This window comes from Crocodylus porosus, unplaced genomic scaffold (genome assembly GCF_001723895.1).
Source record: "Crocodylus porosus isolate Cpor-Errol unplaced genomic scaffold, CroPor_comp1, whole genome shotgun sequence".
Lineage (NCBI taxonomy): Eukaryota > Metazoa > Chordata > Crocodylia > Crocodylidae > Crocodylus > Crocodylus porosus.
Genome location: NW_017728921.1, coordinates 15872224 through 15891355, shown reverse-complemented (window position 1 = coordinate 15891355; position 19132 = coordinate 15872224). Strand labels below are relative to the sequence as shown.

General features: G+C 42.3%; 1 protein-coding gene across 1 annotated transcript in view; it reads right to left on the bottom strand.

Annotated features, from left to right (window-relative positions):
* Window positions 1–1478: 1478 nt before the first annotated feature.
* Window positions 1479–19132, bottom strand: part of DGCR2 (DiGeorge syndrome critical region gene 2) — a 69520-nt gene continuing 51866 nt past the window's right edge. Inside the window, exons 5-9 of the mRNA XM_019539098.1 lie at window positions 18264–18440; window positions 17466–17669; window positions 7072–7224; window positions 5230–5466; window positions 1479–3748 (exon numbers count right to left, since the gene is read on the bottom strand). Coding sequence (XP_019394643.1) covers window positions 3507–3748; window positions 5230–5466; window positions 7072–7224; window positions 17466–17669; window positions 18264–18440 — 1013 coding nt within the window. The 3' untranslated portion in view covers window positions 1479–3506. The remainder of the gene's footprint in view (window positions 3749–5229; window positions 5467–7071; window positions 7225–17465; window positions 17670–18263; window positions 18441–19132) is intronic.

Genomic DNA, 19132 nt, shown 5'->3' with positions numbered 1-19132 from the left:
GTGCACATTAGACAAATTTGTTCCAATGACAAAAAAAAATAATCCTGCACTGAAAAGAGAGGACTGGACTATACAAAACTAGGTGACCACCCTGAGGTCCCTTCCAGACCTCTTTTCCTATTATTCTACTAGGAAATTCAAAGCTGCTGTGAGATTGCATGTGCACTTATTGTGGCTAACATTGAGACCAGTGGATATCTAAAACTTTTCTTGGAGGAACAGCAAAAAATATGGCACCTCATTATATTGTAAGAGGGAAAATCAGGAGAGAGACCACAACATTTGCCCTAGATGGAACAGAGACCTCAAAATGTCACAAAATTAAACTTCAACAGCCAAAAATGAAGGAAAAAAAATAAAGCTCATTTCATTTATTTGCAATGCTAGGAATGATGAAGTCCCAGGAATCTTTTCAACCCTCTCCATCATGCTTAGAGAGGATTCAAGATGCACCAACAGTTAATAAGAACAATAACCAAAAGGGTGATGGAAAAATGTCCACAATAGAAGTTAATTTCAAAGAAATAAAACCAATCCATCCAGCAGTAGGAGGAAGGGTTTCCTACAGTGAGCACCAATGTCTATGGAATAAGCATCCACAACAGAAGGTTGCTACTCGCTGTTTTTCTGTTAGTGAGGAAGTGCCAATGAGAAGTCAACTGCTTCTGCAAAACTAGTTCTTCCTTAATTGGTCCTCAAGTCTTGGTAATTATAATATTTTCAGCCACAGCCACAAAGGCTCCTAACTCCAAGATGAAGAACTGTATGTGAAACAGCTACAGTGACGAGGGAAAAAAAGTGACAATTTTATTGCCAAATTAGAAGCTCATCAACAGGTAAACAAGATCTGGACCAGGTGAGCTCTTCTGCTCAAGGCAGAATTTCCCCTTGTTTACGGTTAAAATGGATAAAAATAAAGAAGCCTCCATGCCACCACTAAAGGTGGAAAGGGCTTTGAATCTATAGAAAATTATTACACTCAGGCTTCTACAGGGAAGTCTGCATTTGGACTAATTACAACCATGAGCCGTCACAAAGTTAAGAATTGCAACAACACTTATTTTCACATCGGTTTACCACAGACATCAGGCAGTAAAAACCGTGTATTAAAAACAGGTTCACACAGTCTTATGAGATGTGCGAGGTAAAAAGCATCTGTTCACCTCAACCACGAAAACACAGCCAAGCCAAGAGGCCTTTCATTATTGCGCTAGGAAACTACAAAGAAAGAATATTCCATCTGGCTTTAAAGAAATAAAAACTCCCATTCTCCTAGTTAGTGCTACTAACAAAAGCTTTTCAGAAACAGTGTGTTGTAATAAAGACTCTGCATCCTATCCACGCGTATGCTATCATGCCCTGTCCTATCACATAGTGTAGCCAGCTTTAAGGAAGGGTTACCTTTGCAGCTCAAGAGACAACCTCATATCAGAGTATTTAGTTTCACCTTGTCCCATACAGCACAAAAGGGTACCATCTACAGTATATATTTATTAATCGCCACCCAGAAACACGCACACACTCGTACATATAAAAACTAAAGAAAACTCATTACATACAATGTATAAAACGTATGAATGTGCTCAAAAATGCACAAAACCCGCTTTATTTTCATACTTCAGAAATGCTCAATATAGTCATAAGATGTATGCATGGCTCTGACTACTACTTATCCACCCACTTCACTGGAACAGGACTCAAATTTCAGGAGAAGGAACTAGCAATAGATCCACTGGGTAGAGAACTGCTCTTCTCGGAGCGGATTAAGCCAGGCCGCGAAGGGTAACAATTTTGTGAATACAACTTTCTGTGAGGGGAGGGACTTTCTAACAGTGTGTCCTAATGCACAGTTGTACATTAGCAGTACACGAGAACCATATTCACACTGTCCCTCGAGGCAATAAAGATAGTCTGCAAGTGATTGAATATCAAAACATACTAGATATGATCCAGTAAGTAAAAGTCACAGTTTTCTGTGCAGAGATGTTGAATGATCAAAAATGATCCCCGAGTACAGTGTGGCCTAAGGCAAGACACAAAATAGAGGGTAGCGGCATATACGAGGAGGAAAAAAAAAATCAGTGGCACTGGGTAAGCACATAACTGGGTTTGGATCAGATTAGGCCAATCTTGTATGCTCTCTCTTTGTAACTAGCAAAATTAAAACCCCACTCCCATGCAGCAATTTCTTCTTGTCCCTCTAGGCTTGTACCTGTCATAAGGCAACAGAAGAACAGTCATGAGGGGCTCTCAGTCGAAAGCCCTTCTAACTAACCTGACCTGCTCCAGCTGGAGACAACTGCTACAGTAAGTCAGGGTTAATCAGAGTGACATGAGTCGGGGAGGAAGGAAAACCCATGTGCGCTGAAACCTCACTTCATTTTGAAAACATGAAGTGGTATTTAGTATCCATGTTATCCAAACCAGTATGTTTTAAATCTTTGCCTAAACTGGAAACATATTATTGATGGAAATGAACCACATTTTGTAGTGCACAAGTTAATTTTGCTATTTTAAATTAAGCTAAACTTAAAAGGAAGGGGATGATTTAAAAGGTCTACTACAGTGGAAAAAGACAATCAACCGGAGCATTAATCAAGGAGTTAATCCTCCTCATCTTTTCACCAAAACACTATCTAGCATGCACTGTGACTCTTCTGAAGAGATGCCAGCATTACACAGACCCATAGTTGTTTGTGGGCCAGAAGTTTACCTGCCACAGTACAAGGCATTTGCATCTACAGATAACTAAATAAAAAGGTGTTAACTGAAAAAAGGCAGTTTCTCTGAGCCCATTTATGAGAAAAGGCAGAGAAATTAAATGTTATGTAGATCCTTCTCATCCTCCAGTCCCTCCAATGTTTTGAAATAGTGGGGCAGTGACAGAGACCAAACACATACACACACTTTACACCATATAGCTCTTCTTCTTTGGCTTGTGTTTTAGCTCCTCAGTGTTCCTGCTTCTGTAAAACACAGCCACCCAACTCCCCAAAAGTTTAGACTTCTGTGCTTTTTCCAAGTGCAGCACTGGAGCAAGAGAGACATGAGATAATGTGGCGACTGCCCCCTTTCTTTTTCTTCATCGTCTGTTCCCTGGATCCAACAGTATCCAAAAAACAAGCAGCTTTATCTCTGATGCAGATTCTCACTTCTTCTCTGCGATTAAGACAGACAAAAACCAAAAAAACCAAACCAAAGCTACCCATGCTTTTCCTCTCTTCAGAAGTCAAAGACAAACCCTCTGCACTCTCCTTTCCATAGCCTGTGGAAAAAGGTGCAGCTTCTACAATCCATATTTACAGGACAGACCAATTAGTGAATGAATAAGAACAGTCAAAAAAAATAAAAGAGGTACAATTCTAAACTAGAACATAAAAGCAGAGTGCTCAGAAACAAAGTGGAGCTTCCTTCTGAAGTTCAACCCCTGGATTAGTGTTTGTCTGTACAGCTGTGTGCAAACAGTTGCTAAAATATTTCTGACCGGCAGTAAGCTTGCTATTCTTTTATACAATGGTATTAAGAGAACAGTGACTGTGGCGGCTGCCCGTAAGAGTTTCTGCCGGTGTATTTTCACTTAAAGGTGTGTCAGGAGGGACGAGGAAGGTGCTGCTATCAGCTGAGTCTTCCAGCTCTACTGGAGAAGGACCGACTGAAGGAGGAAGAGATTCCTCTGTGAGCTGTGGACAGACATCACTGTTTCCTAGTGACGGTTGACTGCTCTGCACGGTCTGAGGGAGAACTCCATCTGCAAAGAGGAAAGGCAAGAAGAATCAGAAGGATGCATACCAGACTGCACCCAAATTTATTTCCCGGCTAGCTTAGCCTCTCTGCAACAGCCCTGTAAGCATCATTAGTGCCACTCCTCTCTCTCCGCTTGTGAGAAACACACTGCTTAGTTTCGAACTGGAGATTATAGTTTACAACTTAATATACGAATGGAGCCTGATCCAAATCAAAGTAAAGTCTTAGAACTATTGACAGATATGTTAAATAAAGCTGGATTTCAGGGGAAAGGGCTCTTTCCCAACTTTTGCACATTAGGGTGTTCTACTTTTTAAGAGGCACTTTTTACCATTAACTTCCAAAACATTAAATAAGCAACACATTACGGGGATATATCAGACCGACCCAAACAAAGTTCACTGTAAGCAGTAAAAGAGCATGCAGATTGGTGTTGGCTCATAGCAGCTCCAAATTCAGGGTAGAAATATGATTGCTGAATTTTAGCTTCCTGTTTGACTAAATTTTGGTTGTGGATTTGCAGAAATCACAAACAGCCAGAGAACAGAAAATGGATGGCAACCTCCAGAGTAGCTATAAATACACACACATGTGCAGACACCAGAGTACAATTCCAGTCTACATTAGAATTCACTCTGTCAAAAAGTGCAAGAATGCCCAAACAAATTGGGCATGTACTTCATGTGGGCTCACACAATTTGAGGGCCTTTTTAAAATATATGGAATGTAGCTGAAATTCAGTTTTTTTCTTACCTGAACAGTATTTCTAATGTGTCCTTATAACAAGATATTTAGCAATTTGCAGATTTCATTGGACTCTGACAGGCTACACTGAGTGCTTCTGCTATAGCACTGAACTTGGAACCTCTGGGCTGTCAACCGTGCATGTTGGTACCCACACCATCCCAGCTACTAATGTGCTTAGTAGCGAAGGGCTAAAGTGACTCAGGTGGATTTATAAAAAGTGCATGTTTTCTCTCAGCTCTGGATGTGGTGCAATAGTTAGTGGCGACTTACAGGTGACCGCATACAATGCGCGAAGCAAGGACTGGAGTTCCCACTACATAAAAGGCTTGTATGAATGAGTGAGCTTAACACCATGCACCATCCAAAGGGCAGTCCAGCACCAAGAATGCCCCCACGCCCTGGCTGCTGGTCATGCACATCCCTCAAAGTTGTTTGTCTAGGGCCTGTTTGCTGAGCCTATTCCAGCTGCCAAAGGTGAGGTTTCCTATACAAAGTTTAGCACAGACATTTTAAAAGCAGTCAAGAAGTTTGCAACATGGACACATACTAATTTAGAGACCCCCTCCCCCCCCCAAAAAAAACAAAAACTTAATGCCAGATCGGACTCCGACACCTCTCACTGCTCCTCTCTCACAACTGCAAAAAAAACAAATTCCAGTTTGGCATTCTCTCCCCTTTAAAATCAGGCTGAGAACATTCCCCCGCAGCAGTTAAACCAAAAAATCCACAACCACATACCTGGAGTAGAACAAAGGATACTGTCTGGATTGATGGAAGCCTCATAGGGAGGAGGCGGGTCATCCGGATGCTGAAGATCTGGATATTTGTAAGCTGTGTAGGGTGGTGGAGGGTCATGGAAATGAAATGCCCCCCCTTCACCATCATCCGAGAGATGCAGTGGAGTAAGACCAGTTCCAAACCCATCTGGACCATAATCAAAGCCAGGCATCCTGCGGCCCAAATTGAAGTGGTGCACTGTTCAAGAGGACAAGACACAAGACTGGTTTTATCCCATTTTCCATCCCCTGGGTTTGCAATCATGTTGAGCTCCTCTTTCCATCCCTTAGAACTTAACATGGATTTGTCACAAGTCACCAGGTCACTACTTTCAACCTTCAAACCATCCCTAGAACAACTTGTGTGCTGCAATGCTTAAGGAGTTAATAGAAAACCTACACAGCCCAAACACATCACCTTACTGTATTTACACAGCAATGCCCAAGCTCACCCTGTGCCCATATTTTTATCCTTATCCTCACTTGTGTCATCTAGATCCTAAATCAAGGTCTCCAAAGTAGGTAGCTCATCTACTTGCCTTAGAAAGTTTCCAAGCACACTGCTTGGCCTAGTACCAAGAGCTCGAATACCAGTTGTATTATCCAAATAGTGAATAATAGAAGCATATTATCAGACCAGTGCCAAGACAAGCTAGGTCTTGGCTGCACAAGCTCTCACAGCAATCAGGTGCAGTTACCTCCCAACTTGTTCACCTATAAATTGTAAGGCATGAGTAACAACTGATAGCAGCACAAAAATCCCTGAAAAAGATGAGAGAACCAGGGTCTTTTAAATTGACAACTGCTACACAGACAGAATAGTCATATTTAGGTATAGCCAAATACCAAGGGAGTACCTATGCAGATTTCCATTTCCACTAGTTTTCCTGAGATGTAAGATTCATCCTTCAACCATGCAGTGACTTCCCTCTAAAGCAGGGGTGGGCAATTATTTCAGCTGGAAGACCGCTTAATGAATTTTGGTGAGCTGTTGAGAGCCACAAAGGTAGCCCTGCCTCTTGACAGGTGCTCTCCCCCTCCCCTGGTCACCATCTTGGGACCACAAGTCCCGCCGCTAACCCCTGACCTTGCCACCGGACATCCCTCCCCTCCCCCCAAAAGTACTGCATTTGGGAAGGGGGTTTCCCCATCTTGGCACTGGAACAAAAACAAATTATATACTAAAAATCAAACATCCACAATACAATATTGTAATTTTATTTTTAAATACTTTGTCCCAATTTGTGTGTTTGTCGTGTATATAAAGGTGATTATTGCATAATAACTCAAAATGAGGTCTTACACTTATATATTGTGGGGGCATGGGTAGGTGCCCAGCGCAGGCTCTGGGCAGCTGTAGCAGGGAGCACTGGGCAGTGGCAGGGGGGAGAGGTTGCTTTTCCCCTGCGCTGAACAACAGTTTCTGCCTGGATAGCGCTGCTGCTGCCGCCGCTGCTCAACATGAGCAGGTGAGTCCAGAGCAGATGTGGGGTGCGCAGAGTCGGAGCTGTGCAGTGCAGGTCCCCACTGATACCACAGGGCTGGGGCCAGCACCAGCAGCAAACAGAAGAAGCTGCCACTGCCTGGTCTGCCTAAAAAGGCAGTCCAGCTGCGGAGGTACCCTAGCCCCATTGCATGTTCAGGGAGCAGCCGATGTGCCATAGCCGGACAGTGCCTGGGCCCGGAGGAACCGAAGGACCTGCCACAGACATGACAAAGACCCTCCAGCAGCCCTGTTTTGCCCAACCCCGCCCTAAAGCCAGGCCACTTAACTCCAAGTGCATCTCAACAACAGACTACTTACAATTAGCTCCAATCAAGGACTCTATGCGCTCCCTCCGTCTCTGACGCAGCCGGTGGACCATGAAGAGCAACAAAGACAAGATAAGGAAGGAGGAGATGCAGCTCACTATCAGACGCATTCCACTTGCCATAGAGTCAAACAGGCTGTTCCCATCTGTTGTGTGAAGAAAATATTAATAGGAATTTTTTTTCTTTTTACTTTGACAGAGACTCTTGTGTCTTCTAGTCCTGGAGAGACACACACTTCAAACTTATCATATAGGTATGAGTTTAAAAACAATAATTTCATGAACTTCTACTGTATCTGGATTTCTTTATGATCTTTTCACTTGAGCAGCCAAGTGCAGACTCAGGTCTTCGGAAAAGCAGAAGTTTAAAGAGCATTCAATCTGTTTGCACATGAGCAGACAGAGCTGTGCTACAATGGAGTAAAAGATAATACAGCACCTAAAAGTCAGTCTTAGGTATTAGAAAAGACAAATTTTATTTCTACTTCTACCATAGCCTTTATGTTCAACTTAAGGCCACTCACCTAATCTTTTTTATTTCCATCTGTAAATATGGAAATACCACCTATGAGGGAACAGAGACATCCTAATCCTATTTTACATTTCTGTTTTGGTAGTGATGTTTATTGCCACATGCCTCAAAAAAGTAGCTGAATATTATCATCATCTTCATTTAAAAAAAAGAAAGATCGCCCTCTCCCTCCACCCCCACACAAGTTGAAAGAGGGGGCCAGAAGAGTACACCCTTCCCCCCACCCAAACCACTGTCCCCTTCCAGGGTTTGCAGTCAGCAGATCAGTACAGTTCAGAGGTCCCGATATACCAACCACATCCCCTCATCACTACCTGGCCCATCAACTCACAAATAGCTGTAAAAGTCCCCAAGCATTTTCTTCCTCATTAGCTACAGAGGAGCTGGGAGAATGTGCTCAGGAAAAAGCAGAAGTTGCAGGTAGTTTACATAAAAATAAAAAATGAAAATTATCATTTGCTGAATGTACTAAAACACCAGAGCACCACCCTTCACCAATGCTTTGGGTGTCCACATTTAGCTGGTTGTTCACTTGTAAGAATAAAAAATTACAGTGTTCGAGGTCACCTTGAAAAAGCTATTCATCTGATACTGTTCCACCCAAATTCTATTTAGAAAGCTGCAAACCATAAACTTCCTGCACAACTTAGGGCTGTAGAAATTTTGTAGCACTTCTGTGCTACAAAATCTTTGGACTTTGACAGCTTTGACCCAAAAGGAAATGTTACCATGAAACGCCATTTACCATGGACTGAACTCTCTAGCCTAGATTCCTGAACAGTGCAGATACTGTCCTTGGTTCTACCTCCAAAACCTAGTAAGGCTGACTTTGAAGCCAGCTAATAACATTTGATAAAATACAGGCACATTTTAAACCTTTAAAAAGGGCTTATATTTTTAAACAAGCTCAATACATACTGATCTGAACTAGATCCAGTCACTATTCATATTGAGTACTTTTACACATGCTGGTGGGGAAGGAGAGGCTTTAGAGTGGCTCCAAGAGCCACTCTACTTAAAGTGCTACAGCATCTCATGCATCAGCATCCCCATGCTTTAAAATGGTAATGGCGGTGCTTGAAATAAAACTTATTCGACAAGCTTTAGTTCAAAGTTTAGCTCCCCCATCATTTTGAAATGCAGGGGCATGGATCATGAGATGTGGGAGGCTGCTGGAGTGCGGTAATTACCACATACCAGCAGACTCAATTAATAGAGTCTGCTCTGACACTGTAACCACAGCACGGCAGAACAGCCTCTGCGCTCGTGTACAGTTACCCACTGAATTTTTATTACAGCTGGGTTTTTTTAAACTAAAACAAGTTGGTTTAAAAAGTTATGTTTTAAAAACATGCAAGATGGGATGCGTGGATATGAAGTGCTGAACCCAGGCATGCATAAAAGCACTTATCACAGCAGAATTTCAGTGCTTTACATGTACAAGTAATAGCTATATAAACTCAAACATGAGTCAGCTCTCTATTCTTCCTTTGCAAGTTCTGCTGTTGTATGTGCTTGTTATGGTTAGGGACCTACTGAAACTGCGGCAGAAGTTCACTGCATAGCAGCTCCTTTAATTTTGCTTGTTTCACCCAGGAAACCCCCTTTCCTCCCCCCACCCCATTGGTGGAGGGGCCCTAGCAGCCCCCCTGCTTGCTGTCAATCAGCCAGGAGACAAAAGTTGTGGTTTTAAATATACCGCATGTTTGCCCCCCAGCACCCCAGTGGCCCTACCATTCACTACTGTTTTGCACAGCAAAACAAGGAAAATTAAAGGAGCCACCGGGCAACACACTTCAACCATGATTTCAGTAGGTCCCTAGTTATGGTTATCTAGTGAACGCTTGGCAAAGAGGCTTGAAATACAACCTTATGACAACAAGTGCTGAACTCTTCCTGATCTCCACTCCAGAGTCCTACTGCTGCTGCTGAAAGGGCTCCCCCACTTCCACGCACAAACCGTTTGCCATACTGTGCTAGATAAGATCATTTCCTGTGGCGGGTCACAAACAGCAGCAATAACCAAGGGCCTGTCTACTAGGGCCTTTATCAGCATCTGAAACCAAGCAAGGAGCCAGAACAGGCCACATGTGAGTTCCCTGGCTCATTTTACATCAAGAAGGAGTTTCCATGAACTTCTTGCCTAATCCCAGACAGAAGCTATTACAACTGTGCAACTGGAGATGGCAGATAGGTCACAATGTTTGGTCACCGTCAGAAGAGCGGCCAGATTACTCGAGAGCTAAAGCTGAAAGGTATTTTTGACGACTGTTACCTGGATGTTCAGGGTAAGCGACGAGTTCATCAGGATTCCAAGACAACACGCCGTCTTCATTAGCAGCAGGTTTATACCAGTTGAGGACCAAATATTGAGACAATATTTAAATGTTTCCTGGATTCACCCGAAACCAGGTCTTTACCCACATTTTCACGTCCTTCACAGAGGCCTGACTGCCTACACTATGATAAAGTACATGCATATTGTTGTCAATAAAAATCAGGGTTCACAGGGACTTACTACAATCCTGACAAAGCCTTGCCACCCACCCTCTAGGCAGGTACTTTGTTTCTCAAGATGAACTGCAAGTCCCCAGCCCTTCTGATACCATGCAAAGGCACTGTATGAAAGACAGGCACTATTCTGTTTTCAGACTCTGAAAACAAATCAATTCAACAACACACAGTACCACTAGAATCAGAGACCATGTATAAGAACAGCCAGAGAACAAAAGCAGCTATTATGTTATGCTAACCAGCATTTCTGACTGAGCACTATTTTCATTTTTGTCACTGTATACCAGAGCTACTCTTCATTCCCTCACCACACCTTTTTTTTTTAAATCATGCCCTGTACTTTCTGATAAAACACCTTAGAAAATATCCAAGGTAGACAGAACTGTCGTATTTGGTTTGGAGTTTCATTTGCTCCACGCTCATTATTATCAAACCTGATCCTCCAGCTTTGCAAGTACATTTGAGATCCACACAAGGCAACTACATGCCTTTCAACATTCTCCAATCTGCAGTAAGTGGAAACTAAGGCAACCAAAAATACCTGTCAATTTACTCCTTGCAAAGCAAATCACTTTAATACACTATATACAGAGCTGTACGTTCCCTGGTTGTCTGTGCTAGATTTTATGGGTCAGCGATTCCACAGAGCTTCATTAGCATAGAGAAGCAAGGCTGGAAGGGAGGCAGATCAATATTTTCAGATACAAAGTCTTCTATGACAAATGATAAGATCCACTGGAGATTTGCTAGGTGGAATTTCCTCCCCTCCCCTTTAAAAATAAATAAATAAATAATGTATTTTACACTTAATTTGATTCCCGGACAGCTCCTTTGTTAGTGACATCAATGTGGCAAATAAAATGTTCTTCTACTGCTCTGCAGATGTAACCCTGTTTGATCAAGCTAATGATATTAGGTAATAAAACCACTGTCCAACAAGGTTGTAATTGTAAAACACATTTAGGCACAGGATTTTTTTACTACATATTTAAGATTCCACCCTCTGAACCTCACCCTCAGCGTCAATATGCTCCTGCTTGTTTTTATAATATAGCGTATCGCAGCCAACTGGCACACAGCAGCTTGGCTTTTCATTAAAGAGGCCAACTACAAAGCCTAGATTCTCACCAATAGATTTGCTCACGTAGTCGCCAAGTGTCTCCCACTTCTTGTTTGCAAACCCCCGCAAACTCAAACAGCTCGTCAGCTCCTGCCATCCACATCCAACACCTTGCATGGAGCCCGACGCAGCTCTGGTTATCCCCTCCCGTCTTGCCCCGACTGCTCTTGTGGTTGCCTGGCAATAGCAGCACAGTAAAATTTTGCCATGAAAAAGTGAAGCCCCTTCGTATAATGGAGAGCTCATGTTTTTTTCCCTCTCAGCCTTTGGTAGAAGGTTTCCCCACTGACAGCAGCCTTTGTTTCCAGGGCAGTTTGGAAAGCGGTTTCCTCCAAAGATATCAGAAAACCCTGTACTTCGCACAGCTTTAGACATCACCTGACTCCCCACCACAATTCTAAACTATTTTGGCTCACTCGGCTTCATCCCAAATAGCAGTTATCCAAGTATGTATCACATGCACAGATTTATCTACCGCCTTAAATACAGCCGTATTAACTGAATTTAATAAAATCAGGAGAGAAAACCTACCTCCAATGTTAACTTGTTAAATACCTCAACTTCCTTTTCTGCCTCTCCCCCAATTTTCTACATTTAAAATTAACATATGCCATTTTCTCTAGTCTCTTCACAAGACAATTAGCTTTATCCAATCTTTCTAGCTTTTCTCCTCATCCACCTCTCTACTACTCATCACAACCTTCTCCCAACAGGTTAAATAAAAAAATGGAATGAAAATTGGACCTGCATAAAGCCAATTATCTAAAGGTGCCCCTTTAGTCTCATTTACTGTGAAGGAACAGCAGCACAACAGCTTTCCTCTTCTTGCTCACTGATAGAGTTCCCTGGTCATTCTCAGTTTAAAAAACCACATCCTAATTCTGCTGTGCTTTCACAGATCCTTTAGACTGGCCACAGCTTCAATTCTCAGCTCAGTTCCGAGTCACAGACCTCTTTCACACTACCCCTAGCTGTGATCTGAAAGGTTTGGCTAGAAATATAGCCAGTTTGGCTTGATGAGGGACTCTACCATAAATCAAACCCTCACTGAAAGATGACACAGACTAAATCTTGAACAATATGGTTTAAAAAGTCAAAACTCCCTAGGTCTCTAACATGGAAATGTTATACCTAAATAAATTGCAGGCATCTATCAAATATTAACAGTGGACTGCAAAATAGCCATCCTGAACTGGAGACAGGAATAATATCCCAGCACTTCATATCAATTTACAGTTGCTACAGAGGCTTCCATGCAATCAGTTCTTTCATTTGTACAGAGAGATTAAAAGAAATAAAATATACTGAAAGATGCGGGTAGATTTGTCTGAACAGCTGCCACACTAAAAATTGCTCTATCACACCCATGGAGACCAAGCCGATACACATATACTTCTCCCTCTGCTTTGGTACTGTAAATACAAAGGCACTAAAACAATTCCTCTATAATTCTTCCTCATTAAATGGAAATGGATCAAGTGTCTGCTGAGACTATGTGGACGTGACTGCTTGACTCATTCCTAGCACTGAAGGGTTTTTCCTCCTGGTGCCTTTTAAAATATTCTTGTATAATAGCTACTCCCTAGCTCAGACAGCAGCAAGCACTTATAACTTGCCAACTCAATGGCAAGATTTATTTCCCCTTGGCCTTTCCTCCAATGATTAATTTACCTACTCCTGATTAGTAAACAGTTTTCTTTCTTCTGCAAAGCGGGTTTTGGGAAGATATACAGAAATCTCTGACAATGACAAATCTGTACTGATTAAAGAAAGTAATTCATTAGTTTTGCCATCTAGAATAGTAATGTGTGAACCCCCCCAGAGGGGAAATACTGAAGTGCTTCATTTCAAAATGTCAATGTTCACCACAACCAGAACAGATTTCATTATGAACCAAGTTCCACAACAGCTTAAAACACATCTTCTCCCCACATCTAAATTAAAAGCTAGCTGCTCACAGACAAGAATTCCAAAGGCGTTTTTAAGGAGTCTTATTTTGCGCAAAGTGGGTGGGGAGTGGGGGGTGAGAAAAGGGCTTAAGCACAGAAAGAGCATGGCAGAACACAGCCTTCGCAATCACTATTCATGGAATGGGTAAGACCCACGGCACAGACCAGGATTAGAGAACACTACGACAAGGTTATCCTATGTCATCTCAATCCTGACTGTTGGCTGACATGGCACTAAAAATTGTTTCTGAAGATAAAAGTGTAGCACTATAGCAAAGACTAGTCTTAACACGGCTGATAAGAATGAAAGGAAGGCTGCTGCTCCCCCTCAACTCTCTTCAAGAACAAGTTAAAGCATAAAATTTTTCATGTTGAATGTAACCATTAAAGCAAGGAGCTGCCTGCAGCCTTTAAACCATTAACAAAGCTAACAGGGTCAGTTGTCCAAGACCGGTTGCAACTGTGGAAGCCAGCTGGCTGGTTTCATATGCTCAAAACCAAAGGCTTGGTATGAGAGAAAAAAATGACAACTCTCCACAGATTATCACAGAATTTGTGAACGGAAGATATGAATTGGTTATTTTCTTATGCAGAGATGTGTCAAACAAGCTTACAACTCAATGGCATTATAATTTTAATTAAATCCCCCTTGAAATGGTCACCAAAACCTAGCTGCCACACCCCAAAAGGCAACTTGCAAGTAAAACACTGCAGAATCAACTTAGATTTTTATTGACAGAGAACTAAAAGCTAGACTCTGATCCCAGTTCATCTGATGAAGGCTGCATAGACTGAAAGATTACTAACATGCTTCTAAACTGTACAATTTATAACTCTACCTCTGCACATAACGAGGTGGTCATTGAAATGGAAGGCTATAGTCTTTCAATAACTCTTTGGAAAATTGAATCGATAACTGCTTTGACAAATAGAAGCCTGAAAGCCTAAATCAATTCCTCCTGCACCAGAGAGCAGAAAATCATGATTCCCAATATACAGAATCTCTACAAACATAAAATCTGCCAGTATCTTAATGCTAAGCAAGTGCTATGTTCTCCCTCATGCCCCCTGGCAAAAAGCATTTTAAGCTCCTCGTGTCCCAGCAAAGCAGGGCACAAGCCACCCACCAAGGCCAGAGTAATTAAGAGGAGAAAGGCATCTGCTTCCAGGAAGGACCTATGAGCATACTTTCTATACTGTGCTCTTCAATGGCTTATGTAACTCAGACCACATTACACTCCTCAGATGTACAGACAGACATCGCCCCTTCTCCTGGCTGTAACCCTGGCTACACAGGGAGTAATGGGTCCCAGCCAAACTATGCGCCTGCTGGCAGAGTGGTCAATGCACTAGTGTGGCAGCTCTCGACAGTAGCCCCTCTCTACAAGAGGGCAGCAAGTACGTCTGAAAATTAGGGAAAATCTTGTAAAGAGGTACTTAAAAAAGCCATGTTCACTCTCTGTACAATACTTTGTTACCTAGAGGACTATTCCACCTACTGAACATGAAACAACTAAAGACTGAGTTGGCAACCACTTGGCCTGCAGGGGGATGATAAAGTTGCAGAGATGCAGGTGCTCCATTTCCACATGCTGACTCAAAAGAACTCTCCAAATAACTGGGCTAGTAACAAAAAACGAACAAAATATTACAGACATTTATTACTTCTTATAAGCTAGAATAAAAGCTAAATATCTGTAACCAAAAGTTGTTTGGAGACAAATAGCACCATCTACTGGTTGGGAGAAGTCAAAACTAATGAGTACTCATTCCAGGTGGCCTTGGTAACAGCAACTGGTCTCAAAAGGGAAGTCCCATTTTGCTATTCTCAACACAAGCGACACACCAGACACATGTCAGAGTCTTTGTTACTAATAGAAGCACAAGCCAAACACAGACTGCTTGCTCTATGAGCCAGGGTGCATCTGAATTGCCATACCCAATCACACTAGCAGTCCATCTGGTCCAATAGTGTATGCAGTAGCAGCAGCTGGTCCTTACACGTTCCAGTGAACAACACAGACTCCTGAAGCAGTCAACTGCATAAGAGCCTGCCCACACAGAAATCTTCCCCTGACTCTAAAATAATGAGGGGTCATCTTGAAGCAGGGAGAGGTCTCTTTTTACTAGCTCCCTTTCTGTCACTTGTTTGGTGACGTACTCGGAAAGAATTTTCACTGATTGGAAATAGTTTTCCTCTACAGAAACTGTACTGATTTGTCCCATCACATGCTTACCTTAAGGCTGTATAATTAAGCTTGCAATCAAATACTGAAAAAAGAAGCACTGATCTAATTAACAGACTTACTCAAACACCTATCGTGGCAAAGTGTTCTTCCACTGCTAAGTCTTCTAGGTCACCTATTTCTGTTTTTAAGCCTCTTGTAGTGGTACAGGTATTTATATGACTGACCTTGTGCCACATTTAGATTTAAACATCTTAAAGACACAGGGGTTTTTCCTGGACTACTTCACTAAATCTCCAATAGCCTTTACTCCATTTTAACAGTCATTTCTCCCCTGTCCTCTTGAAGTTCTGTCCTACTAGCTCCCCACAGAACCCACAGGGTCCAAGAAGCCTATTTGCTAGTTTAAAAGCATTTCCAAAACTTGTCAAGTTTTTGGAGCTAGTTCCTTGGTAGTGAAGGTGGAATCCACATCTAGGTTTAAGTTCTCCCTTACCCCAAAAGCTCCCCCCTCTTGTGCCTAGAATTCATAGTAACCTTTTACAATCTTCAAAAGCTGGGATTCTACTCCGTATGAACCCAAATGAGTCTCCAAGGATCTAGACTCCCTCTATCTCAATTTTATAAATGGAAGCAATGTGTCAGAATGACAAGCTCCTTCCCAGCAGTAGCAAGACTGCTGTCTGCACATTTTGCGACCAAGCAGATTTACACCTGATAGGCATGACCCTCCTTGAGATAAGACGCTTCTAATAAAGGCCTTTCCAAGAAAAAAAAAAAGCCACTTACCCCTTATCTCCACCTCCCACGACCACAAAAAAACACCCAGCACCAAGAGGTTACCTACCACAAACAAGTATGTCATTAAAAGAACTACACTGGACAGGGTTTGCAGGGAGATGTGACCAAGGATCCAGCATAATATTAACTAACATGATTCTGGACGTCCTTAGCATTCCATGTAACCATCCAATCCCTTCCCACATTCTTGCCATGTTTTGACCTAAATGTCCATGGAACTCACTACCACAGGTTGCCTAATTACACCATTATAAAGGGAGAACTTTTTCTTTCTTCCAAGTTTTCACAAGTGCTGATTTTCACTCTTTCATTTAGTGTCCCCAACTCTGGAGAGCTGGCAAATTGGAAAAATAAGGGTCTCATGAGTTCACTTCTAGGCTAAAATAATGCAAAGATTCAATTACAAATGCAATTAAGACACATTAAATACCCATGAAGGATTACACCTGCTAATTAAAATAAAGCAGCAGCTTAATAACTGAAGAAATATTTTGCCCTCACTTCTCTGAAAACAGCACCAGCTGCCACATATAGAGGGTAGGGGGCCTGTTTGCTCTGAGTTCCTGCTATGACAGTCCTTTTAGATTTTGTTGGCTAGTCCAGGTCTTCGGGTCTCCCCTTGTCTCGAAGTTCAGAGGAATCCTGAAGCTGTTCTTTCAGATTAGTGAGAAGACCAGAGGAGGTTGCCAATGGTATGCAGAAAAGGGAAAAAGTAATACTGTGTTTGTGCCCAGGTTTAACAAGATATTACTTTCTCCTAAAATACCTGTAGCTGTATTAATCCTTTTAAAGCAAAACCATTCTCAGACAAACACTTCCATCAGAGACAGGTTGAGCCCACCCAAATGAAAAGACATTCTCTCAGTTCTCTACAGTGAGAGAAAAAAAAGCAAGCAGGGCTGAGACCGCCCCAGGGTCTTCTCACCTTCCTCTAGTTCTCCCCAAGGGTTCCCTGTGTGCCACCAACTCATTCCCATCAGGAGAAATTGCATGCACATTCCCCTCCCCACACTGTCACATCTTGAACAGGTTCAGCTGTTGCCTTTAAATGTACAAACAACAATCAGGCCGAGATCTCTCCCCACAAGGCAGCTGTCAGAGTTTCCCTATCCAGCTTTCTCCTGCACCAAAAAAAAACCACCTGAAAGGCTTATGCTAGCTGAAGCCAAAAATATTTCCCAAAGCACATGGGATGCTGCATGCTATCAGCTAAAATACTGCAGACAGAGACGATTAGGCTAAGCAATAAACTTTATTTCACCATCATGCTGGTCTCACCTCTTACCTGGGTCTAGGCATGTGAATTTGCAGCACTCCTTGGGGTCTTTGCGATACTGCTGACAGCCCTGGGGCCGCTCACACAGGGCAGCCACACACATCTCTGGCTCACCATTGTGACACGTGCAGCTCAAGCAGGGATCATCCCCTTTTGGAGTGAAATAGTAGCCTTCGTCAACAACATTGTCTTTGATATCAACACAAGTCTGGCCTGGAAAAGAAACATGCATCAGTGCTTTCAAACAATCCCTTCAAAGCAATACAAGTCCAACTCATTCTGCTTGATGGGTTATAAAAATTAAACAAACTTAATTAATGACACAGACCATTAATGCAGGAGTTTCCCTTTTTCAAAGATGACTTTGTAGAGCTAAGTAGTAAAGGGAATATGGGAAACAGATCAAAGCCCATTCAAGTGCTTTAAGTATTTTTCCCCTTCTTCACTGTGTATTTAATATAAAAAAAACAAGTGAGATTTAATGATGGTTGTACATTTGGAGGAAGCCAGAGACAACTTCACATGGAAGCTTGGAACAACCGGTCAATATTTAACGAACAAGGGCTTTATCATTATCTTCTCTCTTTCTAGCCTGACATTCTTCTCTACCATATAATCAGCAGTGCCGTGAGAGCACAAACCTTCACTGTGTTATGACTGGCAATTATTGGTCCCCTCAAACCGCAAACTTTTTAAAAAATTAAGACAGCACAAGAAGCACAAAGGGTGAGCAACAGACTCCTCCATATCCGATCACAGGGTGCCCAAACACAAGTCCATCTGTATTGTATTGCAAAATCAACTTACTCCTTTTGCAGAGGAATGAAGACTTCTCATAGCAGTTTTCAGCATACCAGCTATGCAAGCCATGGTGCCGAAGAGTGGGAAAATGGAAACATTGAAGCTGGGCACAAAGAACATTTTCATTTTCAGACATGGCCGTTCCAAAGATGGGATCAGGAGGTAAAAACACTTCTGAGGAACCTGCAATGAGAATGGACTAGTCTGAGTAACCAGTGGGTTTACAAAGTGCTAGAAAAAAAAGTTTTCTACTCCATATGCACCCAACAGTACCTGAGTTTTAATTTCTGGTAGCAATGCTCCTTCACGGAGAGTAATTCATACAGCCTCCCAAAAATCATGATGTTGGTGAAAACAATGCTGCTATAGCTACACACTACATTATACATACTGTGAAAACAAATCTTACCCTTGTGTAACAGGACGCAACAAATCCTGATCTTTCTTTACCTACTTTGCACACATCTTTCCACACTAAGGAAACAGCAAGCAACAGATCTGCTAGTTCTGAAACCACCCCTTCCTACTGATGCCCACAACTAGTGCTACAGCTCTGAAAATGGACCCACAGCAATTGAGCTGCCACACTGGGTTGACCTCTGGTTGTGGATATGACCCCTTAGCATCTCATCAGCTACAGTTTTTGGTGTTCCCAATGCAACAGAGTGCTGATTACCCAAACAGCCAGGCCTGAGGAACTAGCTATAAGATTTTTCCATCACACAGATTATTTTGTGAAAATATTTCCCCATGTTTGTGCATGGGATATGCTTTAAATAGAGCAAGACAGCTGTGACCAGGCAGACCAAGTACAGGGTATGAAGTTAGGACTCCTGGACTTTAAGGCTATAGACTCAGAAACATTAGGCAAGTTA